The sequence below is a fragment of the Amblyomma mixtum genome, chromosome 1, assembly GCF_055824585.1.
Source record: "Amblyomma mixtum isolate Tamu chromosome 1, ASM5582458v1, whole genome shotgun sequence".
Taxonomy (NCBI): Eukaryota; Metazoa; Arthropoda; class Arachnida; order Ixodida; family Ixodidae; genus Amblyomma; species Amblyomma mixtum.
The window spans coordinates 294,934,633-294,956,775 of NC_143012.1; the positions used below are offsets into that span (position 1 = coordinate 294,934,633).

At 46.1% G+C, this 22,143-nt stretch overlaps 2 protein-coding genes across 3 annotated transcripts; both read left to right on the forward strand.

Moving 5' to 3' along the window:
* Positions 1–358: 358 nt before the first annotated feature.
* Vti1b (Vesicle transport through interaction with t-SNAREs 1b) lies at positions 359–2,352 on the forward strand. Its single transcript, XM_089566473.1, has one exon. It carries the CDS (start codon positions 514–516, stop codon positions 1,195–1,197), a length of 684 nt encoding a protein of 227 aa, XP_089422599.1. The 5' UTR covers positions 359–513; the 3' UTR covers positions 1,198–2,352.
* A 138-nt stretch (positions 2,353–2,490) lies between these two features.
* On the forward strand, positions 2,491–20,871 carry LOC149372113 (G2/mitotic-specific cyclin-A-like). Of its 2 annotated transcripts, none has more exons than XM_089566470.1 (8): positions 2,491–6,494; positions 7,273–7,510; positions 7,606–7,733; positions 8,427–8,650; positions 10,757–10,961; positions 12,477–12,590; positions 13,356–13,489; positions 17,164–20,871. In XM_089566470.1, exons 1-8 carry the CDS (start codon positions 6,288–6,290, stop codon positions 17,210–17,212), a joined length of 1,299 nt encoding a protein of 432 aa, XP_089422596.1. In that variant the 5' UTR covers positions 2,491–6,287; the 3' UTR covers positions 17,213–20,871. The 2 variants fall into 2 exon arrangements, with proteins under 2 accessions (XP_089422596.1, XP_089422598.1); XM_089566472.1 differs by lacking the exon at positions 2,491–6,494 and adding an exon at positions 6,567–6,731.
* The last annotated feature ends 1,272 nt before the right edge of the window (positions 20,872–22,143 follow it).

The following is a 22,143-nucleotide window of genomic DNA, read 5'->3' on the forward strand; positions in this document are numbered from 1 at the left end:
CCGCCTAGTGGAGATCAGTGCGTTTAAAAACGCTATCCAAAATCATTCCAAAAAACTACTTTTACAGTTTCATCATTAGAAACACCGCTTATAAAGGCTTATATTATGGCTATTATGGAATATGGCTATTAATATGATTTTTTTTTATTTTTAAGTGCAAACTGTACACATATTTTTGTCACAAGAAACATTTAGTAGCGGTTGGCTAGGATTTAAGGTTAATGTTTAGTAAATGTAAGTGTTTATTAGCTATTTGTTAGCAGCAGCATTCTGTTCATTCAAGTGCGCTAAACCGGCTAAATATTTTATTGTGATTTTTTTATTATTATCTAATCAGGCTTGGCTTGACTTATGATGCGACTAATTGCAGACTGATTGGCTGATTGGCATGGACGGTCATAGGACCTGCGCTGGGTGTGTTTTTGTTGCGAGTGTTGTGTGATCGCATGTTAAGCTGCGGTTCTGAGTACCTATCCTTTTCGTTTAGCCTCGCTCAAGCCTACGAGCTTAGCAATGTCCTCGGAAAAATTCGAGGACCTCGAAGAGGATTTTGTGGCACTAATGGAAGAAATACGACGCAAACTGGAAAGTGCCAAAGGACGGGGCGGAATTGGCGAAAGCAAGAAGTCTCTTCTTCGCGAAGTGCAGCGCAAAGTGGACCAAGCTAGCGGCGTTTTGCAAGAGCTAGAGCATGAAGCCAGGGCGGCGCCGAACCCGTACCGTGTGCACATGAATTCCAAGACGCGAAAATATCGCTCGGAACTGGACGACATAAACAAGACCGCAGCGTCTCTGGCCGGTGGTGTCACGCATGTCACCATTGCAAGACAAGACCTGTTGAGCCCGTCCAGTGTTTTGGGAGATTTCGGCGCCGGCGATCCTCAACGAAGCAGACTTCTGCAGATGAACGAAACTTTGGATAGAACTACGGACAGCCTGGCGAGGACGTTTCAAGTGGCCGCCGAAACCGACCAGATCGGGACAGCTGTAGCCGAAGAGCTGCGCACGCAAAGGGAGTCTCTTGTGCGCACCAAAGAGCGGCTCGAAGAGACGGATCAGAACCTCTCTACTAGTCGCAAGATATTGCGCACCATGTATAGGCGCGTCATGACCAACAAAATGATCCTGATCATGATTATCATTATCGAGATATGCATCCTAGGAGCCCTTATCTACTGGAAGTTTATCATGAAGTGAAGAGCTGAAGTGAATGCGTGAACTGATGTCGGAGCTTGAAGTGGTTATACTGTGGAAACACACCCATTTTTCTTCACCTTTTTTGCAGACGTATCCCTCAACTCAAAACTAAGTGTTTTGCATCTATAAATTTGAGCAAAACCCTGCAGTGTTTTATTTTGGATAACTCCTTAATAAGCAGCATGATCTTGTATGTATACGTTATAAAATATTTCGGCGTTGCAAATTTTTTTGCACATGCTGTTTACTTGGACCTAGCCTGGGAGCAATTTTATATACATGCCTTGATCTCACTTGTTACACTATTCACTGTTCCTACGTTTGCATTGGGTAGCGTTGTTTGAATTATCTGTCAGTGTATTAAAAGAATACTGCACCACTGCTATCAAGCTGCACTGTGCAGTGTTGCATTCATCGTGACATTGCGCCTCACATGCTGCTTCAAAAAAAAAAAGAGGGGACAAGTTTTGCGGTGTAGTGCAGGTTTGTGGACTGCAAAGAAATTTTCAGTGTTCAGCTGAATTCTTTCAGAGGCTTTGTGGGTGTTACAGCAGCCGAACATATTCTAGTGGCTGCATAACTTGTTGTAGTGGGTGCTGTGTACAATTTCATCCATAGAGAAAGGTGTCCGAATAACAGCAAGCACTTCCCGGGGCAGCTAGGCTAAGCACAACTCTTGTCGAAAGTTGAGCCTAATGGGGCTTGATTCTCAGCCATGCTGCCTCGCTCGTTGTGCACCCCCAGCATCGCAAATCTTGAATGTAGGTAGAACTCTGGTCCTACTCTCTTCTGCAAATAAGGACTTCCACAGATGCTACGGGAGCCCCAGTAGTCAGCTTAAGCAAACCCCTGGGCTCTTTTGACAAAGGCTGAACATCTTGGTGCTGGTACAATTGGAGGCAGGATTTAGCCATGCGAGTGACTTCGGATTGGAGCCCTCTAGCAGTGCTGCAACCCTCCTCCACATACGTTGTGCTGTTGGGTCCTTCTATCATAGTCTGCGAAAGCTTTGCAGTGACTGTACATTATCAGTGACAAATGGGAAAGTTTAGCGGCCCGCCTTTCCCACGGCGAAAGTGCAATGATTTCTGTACTGCAGCTGAGCTAGTTGTACCCGTCGGTGTCGTCGAAGAACAAGTATATCTGAAAGCTTCATGAACGTGTTTCTTCAGTGTATTTGTGGTTGTTGCTATCCATGGAGGAAGGAAAAAACTACCATGAGAGCACAGCCATAAAAACTGATTTTATTTGATGTGGTGGGGTTTAGCGTCCCAAAGCAACTCTGGCTGTGAGGGATGCCGTAGTGGTGGACTCCAGATAATTGCAGTTACATCGCACAGCACATGGGCTTCTAGCATTTCGCCTCCATCAAAATGTGACTGCCAAAGCTAGAATCAAACCTGCGTCTTTTGGGTCAGCACCCGAGCACCATAACCACTGAGCCACCACTGAGGCAGTTCATGAAAACTGCTATGGTACCAAATGGTACCAAAGCAGCCAGAGAAACAAACTTTTGGCCCATGCGCTGTGCTGTGTGGCTTATGCTTTGTGTCAACAGCACTCATTTTCACCAAGGAAGTTAGAGAAGTACCAAATCGAAGAGGGAAGAAGGAGAGGAAAACATACGCTAAAAAGCTTGTAGAACAGGGAAGTTAAGGCAGCCATAGCAAGACACCAAAAGGCATACAGAAAAACAGATTAGCCCAGAAAAAGGGGGCCACACCAGGTGAAACGGATTCAAAATTTGATACATACCTTGAGAGGAAAAGGGAGGCATTGGCATTAAGTTATGCCAAAATAGGAAAAGCAGAGTTCCAGTGGATGACTGAGATAAATGAAAAAGATAAAAATGCTGCAAAGAGGTTTTGGGAGCACAGAAGGTTACAGGTGAAGAGGACAGAAGGGGGAACATTCACAGCCACACAGGAGGGGAAAAGAGGAGGAGAGGAAGCACAGGAAAACATTGAACAAACAATCGAGGCAGCATTTGCAGAGCCTGAGCTGAATGGAACAGAGAAGAGCAATGACTACAGCAAGGCAGAGAAGGAAGAGCTCGGGGAGGTAACTGCAAGGGAATGGGACAGAATCGAAAGCAAAATTCCCATGGAAACAGCGGCAGGACTGGATAGCATACCTATGATATCAATTAGCATACTAGGCCAAAAAAGCAAATTGAAATTACGACAGATTATTGAAAAAATAATAGGGGGATGAGACTAATATACAAGGTTGAGTGCAATAAGGACAACATTAAATCCTACCAAGCAGTTACATCATTTATATAGAGGCTAGCAATGCAGATGGGTAAAAATGAGAATGGGCAGAATATAAGGATAGGAGAGCTGCAGAATGGTTTCCAAAAGGACAGAAGGTTAGAGGATAATCTGTTTGTTACAATTCGGTGTATAGAGGCAGCAGAGGCAAGCCGGAGCCACTATGGATAGCATTTTTGGACATTAAGGGGACATATGACAATGTGAATCACGGAAAAAGCTTGGGGCCAGTTAAAGGGATATGGTTTAGATAGATATCTGGTTGAGTTTCTGCAACGCGTATATGTACAAATAATGAGGTTGTGGTAACATGAGAGAGAAACCACAAAACCAGCTTATATAGGCCTTTTCAAAAAGAGATTGATAGGTGCTGTCATATTGGGCACTGGGCTGTGCTCATAGTACAGGAAAGAGTTCAGGATAAAGCTCTACCACGGTCTCTCCACAGCCCAGGAAACCGGTTTTCCTGAGGATCATGCAAAGGTCAGATGGAAAAAAGGTTAGAAGAAAGTGAGGTTGGAGTCGATGTGAGTTATATGCAGGAAGGCCAGGAAGTAAATCAACTGCTAGCAGAACTAATTGTATGCGAACGACATTGTACTGCTAGCAGACAAGTGGGATAGTTTGCAGGAACTAGTTAAGATCTGTGGAAGGGAGGGAAAAAAGTTAGGGGTACATTTCAGTTTAGGGAAGTCTTGGATAATGGTATATAATGGTGAAAGGGGAGACCCACTAGAATACAAGACACTAAGATCAACCATGTGTATAATCTTAAGTATCTAGCCATATGGCTATATGAAAGAAAAAAATACCTGGGAGAGCACGAAAGGATTATGGACAAAGGGAAAAGGAATGCAGACATTAAGAAGCATAGAGCACTGTGGAACTATAATCAGTGTGATGTTGTTAGAGGTGTATGGAAAGGAATTATGGTACAAGGCCTCGCATTCAGTAGTGCGAACCTGTGCATGAAATCAAAAGTGCAATCAAGTCTAGAAGTCAGACTATAAAGTAGAGGCAGGGTAGCCTTGGGTGCACATGGGAACACTCCGAATGAGAGAGTCCAGAGGGACATGGACTGAGCATCATTCGAAGTTAGAGAGGCAATTAGCAAACTGAAATGCGATCCGAGACTAACTGAAATGGAGGAAACAGGGTGGGCAAAAAAGGTGTACAAGTATCTATACATGGATACTATACCAAATACAAAATGAACGAACAAAACCTGAAAGCAAAGAACTAAGTACCTACGGGTGATGGGATCGGGCTCAGTAAAATACTAATGTGGGAAAGGAGGTAAAGGAGACAAAGATGTGGAAGGGAAGAGTGCGAGGAAATTCGGCGCTAGATATATATAGGGCACGAAAACAAGACGTAAAGAAAGAGCATTTATTTGATAACTTGCTGGGCAGTTCATTGCTTTTCGAAGCCAGGACAGGGGTTTTGTGAACGAAAACGTATAGGTCTGAACTTGAAGAAGTGGATATATTACGCACTGCCTGTAGAACTGAAACAGAGAACACAGAGCACTTAGTTTTGAGATGCAGGAGGCCACGTTGGCCACTGCTATCTTCTTGGTATGCTCGATGAGCCGACGCTGGTCGGTCGGCTGTGTTCTTGACAGGGCATCTTCCGAATAGGGAGGCTTGGGGAGGGTTATGGGTGGAACGCCGCCGGCTGTTGTTGTGCAGACCAAAACGGAATGGTAGAGTGTAGGTCGGCGTTTTTGGCAGCTCGGGCATTTGCACCTGTAGAGGGTAGGGAGAGAGAGAGAGAGAGAGAGAATAAACATTTATTTGTAAAAATGAGACCGCAGCGGATTGTGGGTGGGGTCCTCAGTCCAAGACTTCAGTAGCTTCCGCCGACGCTTTGGCGATGACCTCCTGGTCTTCCAAGGTGCCTCTGGCGAGCGTCACCTCCCACTGCACCAGCGCCGCGTTGAGCGGCTTTAAGTGGTTCGCTCTAGCTCAGCATTGCTATAAGTTGACGTCATGCTACAGCTTCGGCCTTCATCAGTGCTGGGTGCAGTGATGGCATTGTTGTTCTTTGTGTAGGGTAATATTCTGTAGTGTAAAGAAGCGCGGAGACACCAGCTGTATCTGCTTCCTTCGACAGCGCCCCAAAAACCGCTGTAGCGTTGCAGCGCCTGGGAAGTTGCTGCTCGGGGAGGACGGACGAATGGTTGAGAAAAGGAATTTCAAAAAGGAAAGCCGAAACCGAAAGGGGGAAAAAAGTTAACATGAGGAGAGGGGTGGCTAGTAGGTGCAAGCGGCTGCTCGATACAAAGAATAAAGCCATTATCATCCATCCATCTAAACCGACGTAGGTTTTGATTTTGACAAAGGATGTTCACATAATGCGTACAATTTTAGAGTCCTGTCATGCAAAGTTTTATTTGATTGCTCAATAAAATCGCTCAACAATTTTGTTTCTTGCACAAAATGCTGCTTGCTCAATCCGTGAATGGCGCTGCGGTCAAAAAACGCGCACAACGCAAAGTTGTGACGTATAATGCACGTGATAAGAATCGGGCAAACGCGATTGGCCCATTCGTCCAGAATAATTGTGTCGCGGGGAATTTAACGATTTAACGTTCGCGCACTCAGCTGTGGGTCGGCCATTCGCTAGTGGATGTGGCTTGAGGCAGCGGTCGTTTTTCGGGGCCGATAAACCCGCCCTTGGAATACCGGCAGCCAGCGACCGCCCGACAAGCAGCCCGCCACATGAAACCCCAAGACGACGCCCACTGAAGACTTCCGGCAACCGTACCGTCGACACGAACGAAGAAACGAGCTTGGCCCAGGAAGCGCTTCAAACATGGCGAGGCGTAACGCGACCACGACCGTTGGCTACGCTGACGAAAACGCGAAGCCTTTCAACTTGCGGCCCAAGCCAGCCGCAAAAGCAGATGACGCCTCTGTGCAGGCCGCCCAAGCTGCTCCCAGGCGACAGGCGCTGGGCTGCATCCAGACAAACAAAGCGCTGGAGAACAAGCCGTTGCCCAAGCGAGACTGTGCCAAACAGGTATGGCGATGTGCCGGAGCAAGTGCGGTTCGGCGACTATTGTTAGTCGCACATGTGTGGCGGGACGACTTCCCTTATCTTTTTTTTTTTGTCTCCGGTCGTGTTGTTGACATTATCTGTGGTGCCTATGAGTCATTTGTAGTTAACGCTGTTATATCGTGTGTACTTGCTTGCGCTGGCCGTCGTTTTTGCTGGAACGTTATTGCAATGCTGTCACTTCGTTTTCTTTTTCAAGAGGTGTGGATCCGCAGCTTTCTCGATATCGTTGTAATACTTGTAGCTAAATTCGTCTTTTATTCTAAAAACACGATTTTTTCGCACTTTCTTGGTCGGGGTATCATGTGCGCGCGGCGTGGACTCGCAAGCCTCGGCAGCGCCAGTGTCGAGCGTTGCACCGTTGCCTGCTTGTCGTTTCACTTACCTGACTGCCAACGCAGCTTTAGTGCTTCATTCATTGCTGCTTTAGCGACGGAACTGTCGTCGCGGCTAGCTTCACGCTGGAGTCGACACTGCTGGATTCCGGGGGTCCTTGTGATTGCCCACCAACATGCGACCGTTCCTTTCTCAGTAACAGATAGTTCAATTAGTCGTCGGAACTTTTTTTTTTGTGTGTTCATAATCCTCCTGCGTGCATTTTGGCCGGGACTGCCGCAAATGGGGCGTCAATGCTCGTGTTCGAGCGAACAGTAATTTCGGGTGTGCTTACCCTGCATCCGCTGCGATGGTACGAATTGCCTTCCTTGTTGCCTAATCGCGTTTTTTCCATTCACGGCTGCAGCAACCAAAGGCCATCCGGAGGTCTGCGCGGCTAGGAGCATCGAATACCGAGAACATTCGCCCGTCTGGCCGTTTCGAGATTTTTGACGACTCTTACGATGCCTCCCAAAGACCCGCCCCGGTGGCTGTGGCGGCAGCTGCTGCGAAGGAACCCCTGTGCCTCACACTCCCCGCGGCTCCTGCCGGCGCCACAGCGGCACCCGTGTCGCCCGACAGCCGCATGGAATGCGAGGGGTCAGGTGAGTCGCCGCACTGCACGAGAACGCTGCCTGCACGCATTTCAGACCACTGCACGAGAGCGTGGTTTCCATCTCCTGGCTTCTTTGAACCACAGGAGAATCTCCTATGGTCCTGGACACATCCCTGCACACTCTGGAGCCCATGTGCTACTCAGATGTTCGGGAACAAGAATCCAGCGACGAATATGCACGGGATGTCTACAATTACCTGCGGCAACAAGAGGCAAGTTTGCCCCTTCTAGCTTTCTTCTAGCTTCGGTTGCTTGGTAATATGGCGTGACCTCACTTTGGTGTCTTCATATTTTCACTTGGTGCCAGCCACCCTCTTGAGTATGCAGACAGGAGTGCCGCAGTAACTCCACCACGGCTCATGGAACGCGTGGTGCAGCGGCTCGTTCTTGCTCCTTGATCTTCGTGAACCACAGTGCATATATGTTAACAGCTTTGTTCAACACCAGCCCAGTAGTGTCCACTGGACAAGCATTTGTTGGTGCTGGCCACTGGGCCTACTTTGGCCACATCGAGTGCCCCTTGGCAGTCCTATAGGAACAGGGGTTGTAAGTTTTGATACACTGGAGGCCATGCACATTGCCTATGACTTTGAAGTGCAGTTGGCACCTGCAATCACTTCCACTGCAGACAGCTTGCTTGCAAGAGTGAGGGTGCATTGACGTAGGACAGTGCCTATGCACAGCATGCGTAGGCAGATGGTATGTAGATTAGAGAGATGGGCAGGCTTTTTGTGCACCATGGTGCTGGTTCCCCAACATGGTGACCAGTGTGATGTCAATGCAATATATTTATAGCTCTCCCACCCCCGTTCCCCACATCCTTTAAGCATTGTTCCCCCAAACACTTCCGCGTGTACTTCAGCTGCCTCTTCCACTTGCAGCAACCCTTATGCCTTTCCTTCCAGGTGAAGATGGTTCCTACGCCAAACTACATGCGGAAACAGCCAGACATCACATCCACAATGCGAACCATCCTTGTGGACTGGCTTGTTGAAGTGGCTGAGGAGTACAAGCTGCACGAGGAAACCCTCTTTCTCGCAGTTTCCTATGTGGACCGCTTCCTCTCCAACATGTCGGTGCAGCGCACCAAGCTGCAACTTGTCGGCACAGCCTCGCTCCTGATTGCTGCGTAAGCTTGATCTGCAGCTTTCTCGTCTCTGTTAAACCCCTGCGAAGCAGTGCAGCATTGATTCTGTGTCAAGCTGAAATCCTCTGTCATGGCCACCCGGCTCGGCACTTTACTGGGTGTTCTTTGGGTCGGCCTGTGCGTAATGTTGTGCACCCTCAATGCTTTGTCGTCTAGCCACAGTGCCTTTTTGCCCACTCTTCTTGGCCAGCCTTGGTCTTAGACTGGTTCAAAGCACTGCACTTGTATCCTTGCAGGTAATATACACGGGCACTTGCAGCTGTAGTCTTTTGCAAGAAGCATCAGGTGCTTGTTTTTGAGCTTAGTTGTGGAACAGTGCACTCCAGCTAACATAATTGAAACTTTGTGCCAGCATAGAGGATGAGGACATAGAACACAGGACAACTGCTGCACACCAACTACCACAATTTCTGGTATACAGTCCACACCCAGTGCATAGTGCACAGGGCTCAATTTTGGCTGAAAACATTTTTTTTTTACTACTGTCTACTAGGACTGTCTTACTTGGACTAATATATATATATATATATATATATATATATATATATATATATATATATATGTATATATATATATATATATAATGTGTGCACGCAATGATCAGCTTGGGAAACGTGCATCATCGACTATAAACATTCGCTGTTCTCAACTATAGTCTTCTGTCAGTGTGTTTCGGTCTAAGAACCAGCCACGGCATTATCAATATGGTTTGTGTCATTTCTGCGTTTACTCTCTGTTGGGCACAAACAGTCGGGAGGGTTCACTTTCCATAAAGCAACTTCCAGCCTCTCTGTGCACTCGGCCACACATAGAAGGGCTTGGCGATGCTCTTCTTTTTGTCCTGTCATGGCTATAATTCTTGTGCTTCTTAGGACTTGGACAGGATTGTCTTTCTACTTGTAGGGCACAACATGTGACAGAGCACTGTGATGACCACTGGGCGCCACTGATATGGCATGTGCTTTATTTTCATCGTTTGTGTTCATCAAAATCTATGTGGCAACTAGTGCTACACTCCGTTTTGTACATCGGGTGCAGTGCTATGTAAGGTGTGGAAGTAGTTTGTGGGAAAAAATAAAGGGAGGTGTGTTACTCTGCACTAGTTCTGTGGCCAAGTGGTCTAAGGCACGGGAAAGCGACAGCATGTTGTCAGCATTAAGCGCACATTTAATCAAGCTCATGACAAGTGTATCGGGTAATAAGCATGCAGGCAAGCCGTTTATTTATTGCTCCACACACTGTTTTTTCACGCGGATGTAGGCAACACTAGCAAGAGCGCTAGCTTTGACAGCATTTCATCTGATATATGCAAACGGAGTATAGCAAGCACATGTGCAACTGGTCAGCATTGTGGTGTCAACAGAAGTATAGCGCAAGTATAGAAAAGTTATGACTTGCAAGGGGTATTTGATACTATATTGGGCAATTGAGAAAAAAACTGCAGTCTGTAGCTGCAGATAGTCCTCACAGTGCAAATTTTTACTTTTCGACATGTATAGCTCGTTGACCAAACTCTGCACCTTCAGCAGCAGATTTTGTAGTCCCTTCCTGCAGTAAGAAAACTACCATTAAGAAATAATGTGTCACAGTAACAGATACGTAGAGGGTAACATGAGTAGGTGGCTAGTGCAGGTGTATACTGCGCAGACGGATAAACAAATACGCAATTTCTTTCCATACTAGTGCCAGCTGGGGATTGCTGATAAATATCGCCCTCCTTTCCACTAATTGTCCCACTGGCTGCAAGTTTTCTGGTTGCTGCATTCGATGCCAGGTGCATTCACTCCTTCCGCGATGCACACAAGCTATGACGTGTCACACCTGTTGGGTGCATCTTGACATGGCAAGCACAATGGAATACCGCTTTCACTTGTAGCTGGAAAGAGTGCCTTCAGCTGTGGACAGAGTGCACAGCGACTGTCAGCCAGTGGGGCATGAAACAACTCTCCACACTTGTACTAGGGAAGGTGCCATCACCAGTGGGTTCAAGGTATATGTTACTGATGTGCTATGGTACTCCTAATGGTACTCCTTTTGAACCCCCTCTAACTACCCCTCCCCTTCCTTCCTATTTTATGTGAACTGCAGGAAGTTTGAGGAGATTTATCCCCCGGAAGTCTGCGAATTTGTGTACATCACCGATGACACTTACACCAAGAAGCAAGTTTTGCGGATGGAGCAAGTGGTCCTGAAGGTGCTTTCATTTGACATTGCTGCCCCCACAGTCTACTACTTCCTGCAGCGCTTCGCCGAAGTCAACAAGTGTCCCGACACAGTCACCTTCCTCGGTCAGGTACATACACACTGGACGCAAGCACGAGTGTTCCAGTCTCTATCCTGCTATTGTAGAATCTCAACGATACGATTGCAGCTGATGCAAATTTTGGTACAATAAGCATCTGTAAAATTCCCTGGCCAAAGTGCATTGTGTGCAGAACATGGATGTTCTGAATGCGCACCCTTACCACACCTGCAAGCACTACGCATTGCCTTCTTATCATTCATCGCTTGCACTGAGCAGTGGCGTTAGTTATGACGACTATTGTGGGATAAAACACAAGAACGAAGCAGCAGCTGCCCCTCAAGAGGCCCTCCAGCCAATGGCAGCAACACATTTTCTGCGGTTCATCCGATTAAGCCGCGGTTACTCCCCCTTCCATCTGGCACCCCCTGCAATTTCACGCTAATAGGTCCAAAGGATTTAGTCGACACCACTGGCTAGAGGGACTCCTTTGAGGCACATTTGCCGCTTCGTTCTTAAGTTGTATCGGACTATAGCACCGTGCGACTGGCGATTGCTAGTCATAGGGTGCACACCACAAGCAGCGAGATAGCAAACTGATGAGAACATTGTCCGTATCCACTGCTGTGGCTCAGTGGCTTTGGCATTTGGCTGCTTATCCAAAAGTCGCGGGTTCGATCCTGGCCACGGCAGCTGCATTTCAATGGAGGCAAAATACAAACGACACTGGTTTGCTGTGTGATATCGGCGCGCATTAAAGAATCCCAGGTGGCCTAAATTAATCCGGAGCCCTCCACTATGGCGTCCCTCACAGCCGGAGTCACTTCGGGGCGTTAAAAACCCCACAATCCACTCCACCTTTTCAGTGTCCCCGTGAAATTCGCATCATTGAGATTCTACTGTAAAGTCTTCCATTTGTTCCTCTTCGTTACTTTGTGTGCCCTCTGCACCATAACTGCGGCTAGTTAATCGGTTTTAACTAGTACTTGGTCATCAGCAGCCCAGTTATGTCCCCATTGGTCCCTTAGTTAGCATTGTCTTGTGCCACCTGCACCCACCCTATTGCCGCAACTTGCGAATCTCATCTGCCCACCTTGTTCTCTGCCACGTCCTACTGCATTCACCTGCTGCTGGAATCCACTCCATTACCCCAAAGAACCATCATTTATCTGATCCCAGTGTTGCTCGTCCTGCCCATGTCTACCTTTTTTAAGAAACAGCCTGTCAAATTCTCGTCCCATTTTTGACAAAGGCACCTGTAGTGGCGTGTAAATGTCAATGCATTTTTTCTTATTTTTCTTCAATGTTCTTGACAAGTGCTTGTCTTTCCATGTAGAATATATTTAACTCCTGTTTGTGCCCTAGTTTGCTTTGCTTTCTCCTTGTCTAACGTCGCTCCTGTCACTTTCCTTTCATAGCTCTTTGTTCCCAGCCGCTCGGCTGAATACTTTCTGCTGGAGTACGGCTATCTGTTTGGGCAAACTGTTCATTACCATTTCATCCACTTCAGTGTCGTGCCACATTGTGCTGCCCTGAATTTACCAGCATGTACCCTTGTCCCTGCAGTACCTCTGTGAACTCTCCCTCCTGGAAGACGAGCCCTACCTCCAGTACATCCCCAGCGTTATTGCTGGTGCTGCACTGTGCTTGGCCAACCATACATTTGGCAGGCATCCATGGGTGAGTTATGCATCCACTGTGTTTTCATTGCTAGTAGCAATTTCTTGACTCGTCTAGCCACTTTTGTGCTCTGTTTCAATGTTGCACTGCTGTTTGCACAGTTGCAAGGCAAAGTTTCATTTAGTAAAATGTGCACAGAAACTGAATTTCAAATTGCCATGAACTGTGCATGGAAGTATTGTACAGTCCTGGTGCTTGGGGTGGCTCTTTGCTTGGCCTTGCAGCACTCCTATGGCCTCGAGCTGCACAGGCCATAGCCACTCTGCATGTTGGGCATAGCAACCTGGGAAACTGACAGTTCGGACATTGCATTTTACCAGTGCAGTTCCAACAGCAATTCAGTGCCCATCTACAATATCCTGGCAGACATCATTTCTCTAATATTAAATTTAAAAAATGAGCATGTAACGAGCATGTACCGAAAATAAAAATTGTTGGAATTCAAAAGTCGGGAAAGATGCACCTTGAAAGAAAATATGCCCGAATTGTCCCAAGTTCCAGTTGTCGAATGGCTGAGAAAAAAACTGACTAGAACTTTTTTCGTTAGCACTTTATTGCTCGCACACTGTCGGGAGCGTGACGCAGAACTGCTTTAAAATGGAAAAGGCCTTTCCAACACCCTTGGACTTGCACAGCCTCATTTATAGGGGGCACAAATACACTGCTTTCACCCTGCTGCACTATTGTTTGTAGCTGTCAATGGCAGCACTTGCCTCCCAGTGCGGAGACGCCTTTGTCTTACATGCATTGTGCCACCTCCTGCAGGGCCAGGACCTGGTTGACTACTCCGGCTACGAAGTGAGCAGCTTTCGGGAGTGCATCCACTCTCTGTACAGCAGCTTCTGCAATGCACCCGGCCGTGCTCAGCAGGCAGTGCACGAAAAGTTCAAATCTCCAAAGTAAGTGAACCCTTTCATAGTGCAGGCAAAACCTCTCTCTACTTCGAAAGGGCCCCTGACTACTTGGTGTTACGCCTATGGTGTTACAACACCAGTGCCCAGAGTCTGCAACATAACTGCTCTAGCCCTGCTCATCGCACCTTGACTTGGCTAATGCCAGGGTTCTGTACGGCCATCTATACGGCCTCATTGTTGATCGAATTGGGATTTTTATTCTGGGGCCACGTGTCTGCACACTTTTTTGCATGCATGCATGTTTAGGTGCAAAAGGACAGAAGCCAAAACATGTGGGGTCCCTTTTGTTCAAGTTCCTTGAAGAAAAGATTCAGAACCCATGGGCTACAGCAAGCTCCACTGACAACTCTGAAATGCACTTGGTACCCATGAAGTAACCCTCGCGCTGGCACTTGTGGGCCCAGGGATGGTTCCTCCTGTCAGTGGTGGCTGCTGGGCGACTTTCCTGGCAGCTGTTTACAAAATTATCAGTTGCAGAGTGAAATTCACAGTATATATCTATACCAGGTATTTATTTCGGAGAAGCATGCGACTAATTCCTAAAATTGGCTTTTTGATAGGGTTGTGCGAATATTCCAACGTTTTGAATATTGAAGCAGAAAATGGGGATTCGGGCTTCGATGGGAATAGCAGTATTCGAAAAACATTAATATTTTCCAATTATTTCGAAGTTTAAGAATTCAGGACAATAAGCTGCTGGAAGTAGCAGTTGGTCTTAGCACGCTCTGAAACTTCTCAGGATGGGCACTGCTCAGGATGGCTGCACGTGCCATGCATATGGGACAGCAGCCACATTCACAAACTTGCCCTTTGATGGCTGTATGGTTAGACACTCCACCGAGGAGCGCGTGTGATGGGCCAAAGTCCAGATGAAACAGCGAACACACCGGTGCGGGAACTGCGCTGCGCCCACTCGAGGGAGGGTCCGAAAGAAGATGAACACAATAACTCGGAACTGCCATGACAAAAGCGAGCGCTTGGTCGACGTTGGCTTTTGTAGTTGCTGTGTCGCTGGAAGGAACCTTTGAAGCCGGTGATACCTGACTGTTTACGCCCTTCGGTGGTTGAAATTAGGTGAGAGGTGAAATACCAGTTACAGTCCAACCTCGTTATAACGAAGTCGCATTTTGCGCGGAAATTCGTTCGTTATATCCAATATTCGTTATAAAAGTATGCACTCAAATTCCCGCAGAAAAGGTCGCTAATAAACCCAAGTAAAGAGTACTTTAAGATGGCCAGCACAGGGTTGAAAAAATGCACTATCTTTGAATTTAACGCGTGGTATAAGCATATGAAACCTCGCCTTGCATTTCGTACTGGAAAGCAAGAGGAAACTCACAAATCGGGCTGCTGGCCAGGTGCGAAAACTATGTTATTTAAAAAACGACGTAATGTTCGTTTGGCGGCACTTCACACTGTTTGACAGGTTATAGTTCTCGACGAAATCAACACAGAGCAGCACTTTCCCGATGTCAGCTGATTTGGCCACAGGTAGGTTCCCGGGGTACCCCCTGAACTTCCTGGCCATGTCAGCGGCCTCGCCGCTGCTGAGAGCTCGCACTTCGCCATCTTCACATGCATCGCCGTTTCTAGCATCATCTGCAGAAACCACCTGATCAGCAATTTCTTGGTCGGTCAGTTCGGGCGCCACAGCCAAGTTGTCATCTGCACAGATGAATTCCTCGAACGTAACGTTCGGAACCGCCAGATGACGCCATGTCGTCTCGCCGAAATTGTCCGCTTGCCTCCCAGTTGCATGCGGAAGCTTTCTGCCTACTTCTCGCAGTTCTCGGCGCCAACGGCTGCTTCTTCGCCAGACATGACGTGGCAAACAATCCGATGGCGGTCATTAAATCGCTGCAGCCAGCCACTGCTTGCATGAAAGTCATTGTGGCCTCAGACGGAAGTGAGACTTCTCGCCTTCATTTGAAGGGCGGCACCAGACACAGGCAGGTTAACAAGGCATCTTCAACATCCAGCCTTGCTGTCATTCTTCACAGCGCCTGCAGAGTGGGCGTTTGCAATCTTCTGCCTTGCGCTCAAGATAACCATCTTATCTAGATAGATAAGAGTGCTAGGCGCAACACCGAAGTCTGCGGCAATGACTTTTCCTTGCGACCGCTGTCAACTGCCCTGAATATCTTTATCTTCGTTTCAAGCGAAACTGCTGTTTGTTAAGACGCGTTCCGCTACGGCGTCTACAGATTCAACTGCAGAGATAGCGCGCGCGGGTCGGAAATTGCGACGGCGGGGGTGGCCGGGGAGCGGGCGTCGGTTCGATCACGTGCCAGTCACGTGCTAGGCAGCCATTGATGCTAGATTCATTCGCTCTCCCTAGATGGCGTTGCGTGCGGAAGCGCGGGTGATTCAAACACATTTTAGGTGCGCGCGCTTCAAAAGATCAAAATTTAGCGTGTTTTGAGATTTTTTCCTACTTGTTTGAGCATTTTGAGCCCCGTGAATACAAAAACTGCTTCGTTATAACCGATACAGTGTCAAATTTTGAATTTTTCGTTTCGTTATACAGATAGAACTCCCTTAGAAATAAAGCATGTCCAACCAAACTTTTCTTTCACTTCGTTATATCCGATAATTCGTTGTATCCGTGTTCGTTATAACGAGGTTCGACTGTATTATAGGCACCGCAATGAGAATGCTGGCACTGCGAAGCATTTCGACGCAGGTGGACAGTCCGCTTTGAGGAGCAGCGCCATTTTATTGAGCTCGCAATCTTGATGTAGGGGTATGCCTGTACCACAGACCCACCCAGAAATACCGCATACTGCGCCCTTCAGACTGCATGACAGACAACTGAGGCTACAGCTTCCTCCGGCTGTGGTGCGAACACGTGATTGCACGCACTCATTCACATGACTGTATGCCGCACGAATAAGGGTGGTAAAATTGTGGCATCAGATGCACCGCGTCAGATTTCAGCCACGGTTTTACACTGAACTCTGGGTTGCATGGCTCGGTGCTCGGCAAATCTGGAGTATGATTCATGTCTGAAATTTCAGCGTCCAAAAAATTCTGTCTGCAACTTTTATATCTTAAGACTGGCAGCATGTAAAGAATCGCATGTCAAGGGTTTGAGGCCATGATGCTAGGTGCTCTGACTTGCTGCTGACTGAACTCTGCCAAATAGAAGTTAAATTTTTGTTTTATTTTTATTTTAGTTGCCTTAGTGAATATGGCAAACATCATCTTTCGGCATATGCTATTTCAGTCAAACTTTTCAGTCAACCTATTTGCTTCACTTCAAAACTATTTCAACTAAATAGGTAACTCTCTCGCTGCGCCAGCTGTGGCGTGCAAAGCTACAAATTTCTAATTACAACTGCGTGCCCAACCTGAATGATTAAAAAGTTAACTAGCTTTCCAGTCAAAGCAATTCACCGGTGTCTAGCAACACTGGATATTACTATGCCACTAAAGCGATACAATTATCTGAAAGCCTATTTTTGAAAATTGGCAGCAGGCTTCTTCGAAAAAACCTGGCATATACTACCAGCATGGGACTGTGTGTTATGGAATACAGAACTAAGTACTACTCTGGATGAATTGCATTGCTTTAAAAGTACTGCACTAGGCATGTTGTGTCCAATGCCTCAAGATTTGTCAAAATAACACCAGCATCCGTTTTTCTTTTCATCTTGCAGGTTCCACTGCGTTGCAAATCGGAAGCCTTCACCGACACTTCCATTCTAACTCGGACTCCAACAAGTCTGTTGTGAACTAAGTGCTTCCCTGCATGTATCTTCTGCTCCATCACTGAAAGCCTTACATGGCGTGCAATTTTCATCCAAAACGCGAAGTGTCATGATGACGTGTCTCGTATTCTCAGTGGCGAAACATGATTTTATTGAGTGAAGTGCATGTGTGATCTGTTGCTGAATGGCGTTCACAGCCTTTTCAGTGGCATTTATTTTTCAGCCTTTTAATGCCTACCTCGTTCACTCGATGCTTAGGCACTGATGCCCAAGCCAGCACATTGGGGTGCTAATGCTTGCTATCTTTCAGCTGTTTTAGCCATTCACATAACGCAGGAACCATTGTCATTTTCCTGTATATAGGTATGAAAGGTTATATTGTGCTCGAACAGTATTTTTTTTACAAAGCAATAAATATCCTCCATGATGGGTTGCATCTGCTTTCTGTCTATGCCCACTTGGCCCGTACTTGCACTTGCAGGTTGCATGATCACAACTCCTGGACAACTGTGTAAGAACGACACTGAAGGCGAAGTATCCACTGGTGGACACCAGTTCTATTCGGCGGGCCCTTTTAGTCTAGGCATGTGAGGGCAACCATGCAAGATAAAATGGAATTAGTGTGTTGATGTCAAGGGGTATTACGCTTCTAAGAAATTCAATTTTCTCCCAACAGTTTATATTTGTATGCAGGTAGACAACTTATTGGCACTCGAACGAATACTCAGGTTGTGTTGGCAAGAAATAAAAATGGAATAAATTTTTCTAATTGTGACAGCTGCAAACCTGCTGATTATTTGCCAGTCTGTTCTGAGGCCTTGCAGTATTACGTGTTGGAAACAGACTTTTTTTATTGTGGATGTCAAGTATTTTTGATAGGTTGCATAGAACTCCTGACCCTCTCATGATGCCTGCTTCAGGCAGGGTTATCCTGAGGGATATTTCAATGTCTAGCGAAAACGTTGTGCAAGGTAAAAAAAAAAATCCAACTGAAGGATGAATGTGAAGAAGTGCAGTGCTGACCAATGCTTGGGCTCATCTGGTCAGTCGATGCTGTTTCAACATGCACCTCAAATCAGAGACCTCAACACACTGGCCTCTTTCTCACTCTCATCAAACTAACACAACATAGAGACAGCCAAGTAGCGTGCTTGTCTTCTACAGAGCAGGGATGTGACGTCCTGAACCGAGCAGGCATCACCTCCATCAACCTGACACCAGTTAGCCAAACATGCCAAAAAACATGACGCCACACCTCCAAGACTGTCGAAGTCAAGCACATACAAACCTCTCTTTCCTTTCACTCTTTCCTCTTATCTTTTAACTCTCCTCTATCTGCACATGGCAGCTGTGGTGGCTCTGCTCGAGCAAGTCAGCAGGCCTGTGCACTTTCCTCTTCATCCTTCCTTCAGTCGCAATAACAACAAACAGTCACCGTAAAGACAGGAAATGTGTAACCATACACAGTCTAATATGGGGTTATACGCGTATGCAATGTATGTACCTGAACAGACAGAACCAATCACCGACACAGCTGGGCCATTTTCCAGCCCTCCCAATATAACCACTCTGGAAACTCAAGCGATTATATATGTCATACAGGAAGCATCTGACATGACATTCTATTAGAATCCATAACAGCAATCCGAACAATGCAATCTCCCTGCTTTGGATACCTGGTCATGCTGGGATTGAAGGAAATAAGTTGGTTCATCAGCGGGCCTGCGAAGTCAACATCCCCTAGCAAATTCCAATGTCAGTGGAAGACGCCGCAACATACAAGGAGCAAGTAGCTGAACACAAAATCGCACAATTTTATCCCAACCTCGCCCATCACTGAACATGGAACAAGCACTCTTCCTTCGCAAATTTCAAACGAACTCTCCTCACCCCACTAATAATCTACAACTTCGGATGGCATGACACAGTTCACTGTCCCAGCTGTCCCGAGATCAAGGCAGACACGGAACATTCTCCACTCATGTAACACTGCCATTGCCTCTCCCCCTCCTTCCTGGAGTGCTTGGCTTCATTCGGGCTCAGCAAATTATCAGCGGGCCTTTGCGGCGCAAGCATCCTTTGTCACTGGGTCTTAGTGATGCTGGCCTCAAATAGTTTTTTTTTTCCTCCTCGTCCTTCCTTGAGGTGTCAGGTTGCTAAGGTATTTTGGTTTAAAGTGTGCTCTCAGACAACTAATCAGAGAAGTCCGAGTTTAGGGACTGAAACACTGAGCTCACTCGCAGTTAAAAAAGGTACTGCGTGCCCCCCACCCTACTTCTGTGTTATGGTTGCAGCCACACCCGCCTCATGATGGCACTAGCGATGTGTACGCCTAGCAGGTGTTATGGATGGTCTGCTTAAAGGCAATAGCTGTGCAAAGGTGCAATCACAATTAAGGGGGAACACAGGGTTTAAATTGCAAACATCCCCCAAAAAAAATAGAAAACATCAGGTTTGGTATCTATAAGGTCTTTTTAATCATAGTCCAGGCGGCAAGTGGCTGCTTGTGCAACTTTAGAGCCAGTTTTTTTTTAAGTTTTTTTTTTGGCCCAAATTCTATGCTTGCAGAAAGCATAACATGACAATGACTTCACAGATTTACAAGTGGTTTGTTGCATTGTGTTCCTGGATAAATTTTTTATGCAGTGACATTCCTACATTTTTTTGCTCTGCAATTACTTTCACATGACGATAACGTGTGCATTATGCAAGCATGGCTGTAGTGTTCTGTGCAGAAAAAATCAAGCTGATAAAAATATTTGGAGAATGTCGCTGCAAGAACCATTCTTTTGGCTAAAATTTAAAAACTACAGCAGGCTCCTACCATGTTTTATTGTCACATCAAGCTTTCTGCAAGTTTGGTATAGCAGTGAAGCACATAAAAATTTATAACATAGAAACTACTGAATACATATCAGTGAATTTTGTATTTACTCATTAAGTGCACTTCCTCAAATCAAGAGGTGCACTTAATTCTTGTTACGTGTAGAAATGTGAAAGCGTTAGAGTACCCACGTGTTGGCATCCAAGAACGAATTGGCAGGGAGCAACGCAATTTTTTGTCTAGAAATATTTTCTCTTTTGTGACGTCATCAACTCGTCGACAACTTCTTGTTTAGACATGTTTCTATCATGTGACTAGTTGGGTGCCATCACATGACTGTTTGATGACGTCGCTATTACTACCGCTATTATTGGCACTACTATTACTGTCACTATCACTACCATAAACAGTTACTGTCTCTATTACAACCACTATTATTTTCAATATATTTTATTTTATTAATTATTACCCATTAATTAACTGACTATCGTTACTTAACATCATTCTTATCGTCGTTATCTCATGTACACATGTCGTGGTCACAGCTCATGTATACATCTCATGGTCACGCCATCCACGAGGCAAGGAATGCTTTCGCATTAATAAAGTTCACCTCCGAGCACTCCTAAAGACCAGCGCTCTGGGTTTTAACAGATAGGTCTTGCACCCCACAAATATGTCCAGATGTAGGTCGGCCCTCCAATTTCCAAATGCCATTTTTGCAGGATGTCGACACAGCTCGAAGGAATGTGACAAAGCTTCAATGCACTCTCCCTTTTTTTTTTTCATGTAGTGGTCTTGTGTGTTTGAAAATACATGATTTTGAAAATGCCTGTCGTGCTGTTGAACTTTTTTTGTGTGGCAGAAGCATTCGAAATTATTTGAAGAACATTAGTGTTAGCTTTGAATTTGCTTCGAACCAAAAAGACACTATTGCACATGCCTACCTTTTACCACGTCTAAAGCACTTGGGGTTAGATGTTGGTATGGACTTTTTTGCCAAATTGGTAGGCATCTTTTAAAAGTTATCCAGTTTACACAGACATCTAAAAGGGACATCTAAAACATAATGCATTCCCATAACTGCACGAGTGACAAGGAAAAGGCGGACTTCTTTCTTGTACATGTCAGAATTGTCAAATTCGGTGTGATGGCCATCATCCCCATGCAGATTGGAAGTATAGTACACAGAAAAATATATCTATAGTAAAGTCTTTCAGTTCGCCAACACCTTTACTATATATCGGTTGTTTGCGATGGCATAGCACTGAGGATGGCTGCTGTTTGGGAATTCGGCTATTTACTAAATGCAGTGTTGGTTTAGAAAAACATTTCAAAATACCTTCAATCATGCTCGTGCCCTCCCATTATGTGATGCAAATATGCGATTTATTTTCAGTTACCACATTTTGTGTTTAATTTCGTCCAATTCTAGTGGAAGCCCCACAGGTGCACAAATAAAACATGGCCATGAATATAATGTGAGGAGGGAGGGGGTTGAGAGTTCGATTCTGTATGAAAACCAAAGAATTTGCGTGAACACGGTACTTGTTGTGAATTCAGCGTCATTAAAGAGACAGTAAAGAAACTTGCACCTCAAAAACCGCTGATGCAGCGCCGCCGTGCCTACACTGCTTGCTCCCGCTGCTTCGTTTTTTGTGAACGTTCACCCCTTCTTTCCTTACCCTTACTCTCACTGCACTTTTACTGTCTTTCCTTTCTGGGCAAACCGTGCCTTCCCACATTCATAGGCAGCTTTATTTATTTTTTTCTGCGTGTGCTGCACACTTTAAGCATGGTGATCGAATGTGCTTGGAGTCTTTTGAAAAGTTGGCTTCTCACAGCTCACTCCTGGTTAAACCATCTCAAAAGCGCCGTTTCATCGTCTAAAGTTGATTATCCCATTGCCTCCGACTGTTAGCCTTGCCACTAAGTTGTTACCAGTATAAATACCACTCCACAAACTGTGCACTGTGGCATTGTTCATGGACTTCCATGACAGCTGCGAATAATGCAATCCAAGGCGGACAAATCCACATAAATACAGGCAGCAAGCAAAGTTGGTTTGGTTTATTGGTTGGTTTATTGGGGTTTAACGTCCCAAA

What these genes read in the sequence shown, in the direction of transcription:
- LOC149372113 (XM_089566470.1), top strand. Translation starts at nt 6,288, where the DNA reads ATGGCGAGGCGTAACGCGACCACGACCGTTGGCTACGCTGACGAAAAC. An exon ending in GCCTCGCTCCTGATTGCTGC is followed by an intron (nt 8,651 to 10,756) that starts GTAAGCTTGATC and finishes TGTGAACTGCAG; the next exon opens with GAAGTTTGAGGAGATTTATC. An exon ending in CAGTCACCTTCCTCGGTCAG is followed by an intron (nt 10,962 to 12,476) that starts GTACATACACAC and finishes TTGTCCCTGCAG; the next exon opens with TACCTCTGTGAACTCTCCCT.
- Vti1b (XM_089566473.1), top strand. Translation starts at nt 514, where the DNA reads ATGTCCTCGGAAAAATTCGAGGACCTCGAAGAGGATTTTGTGGCACTA.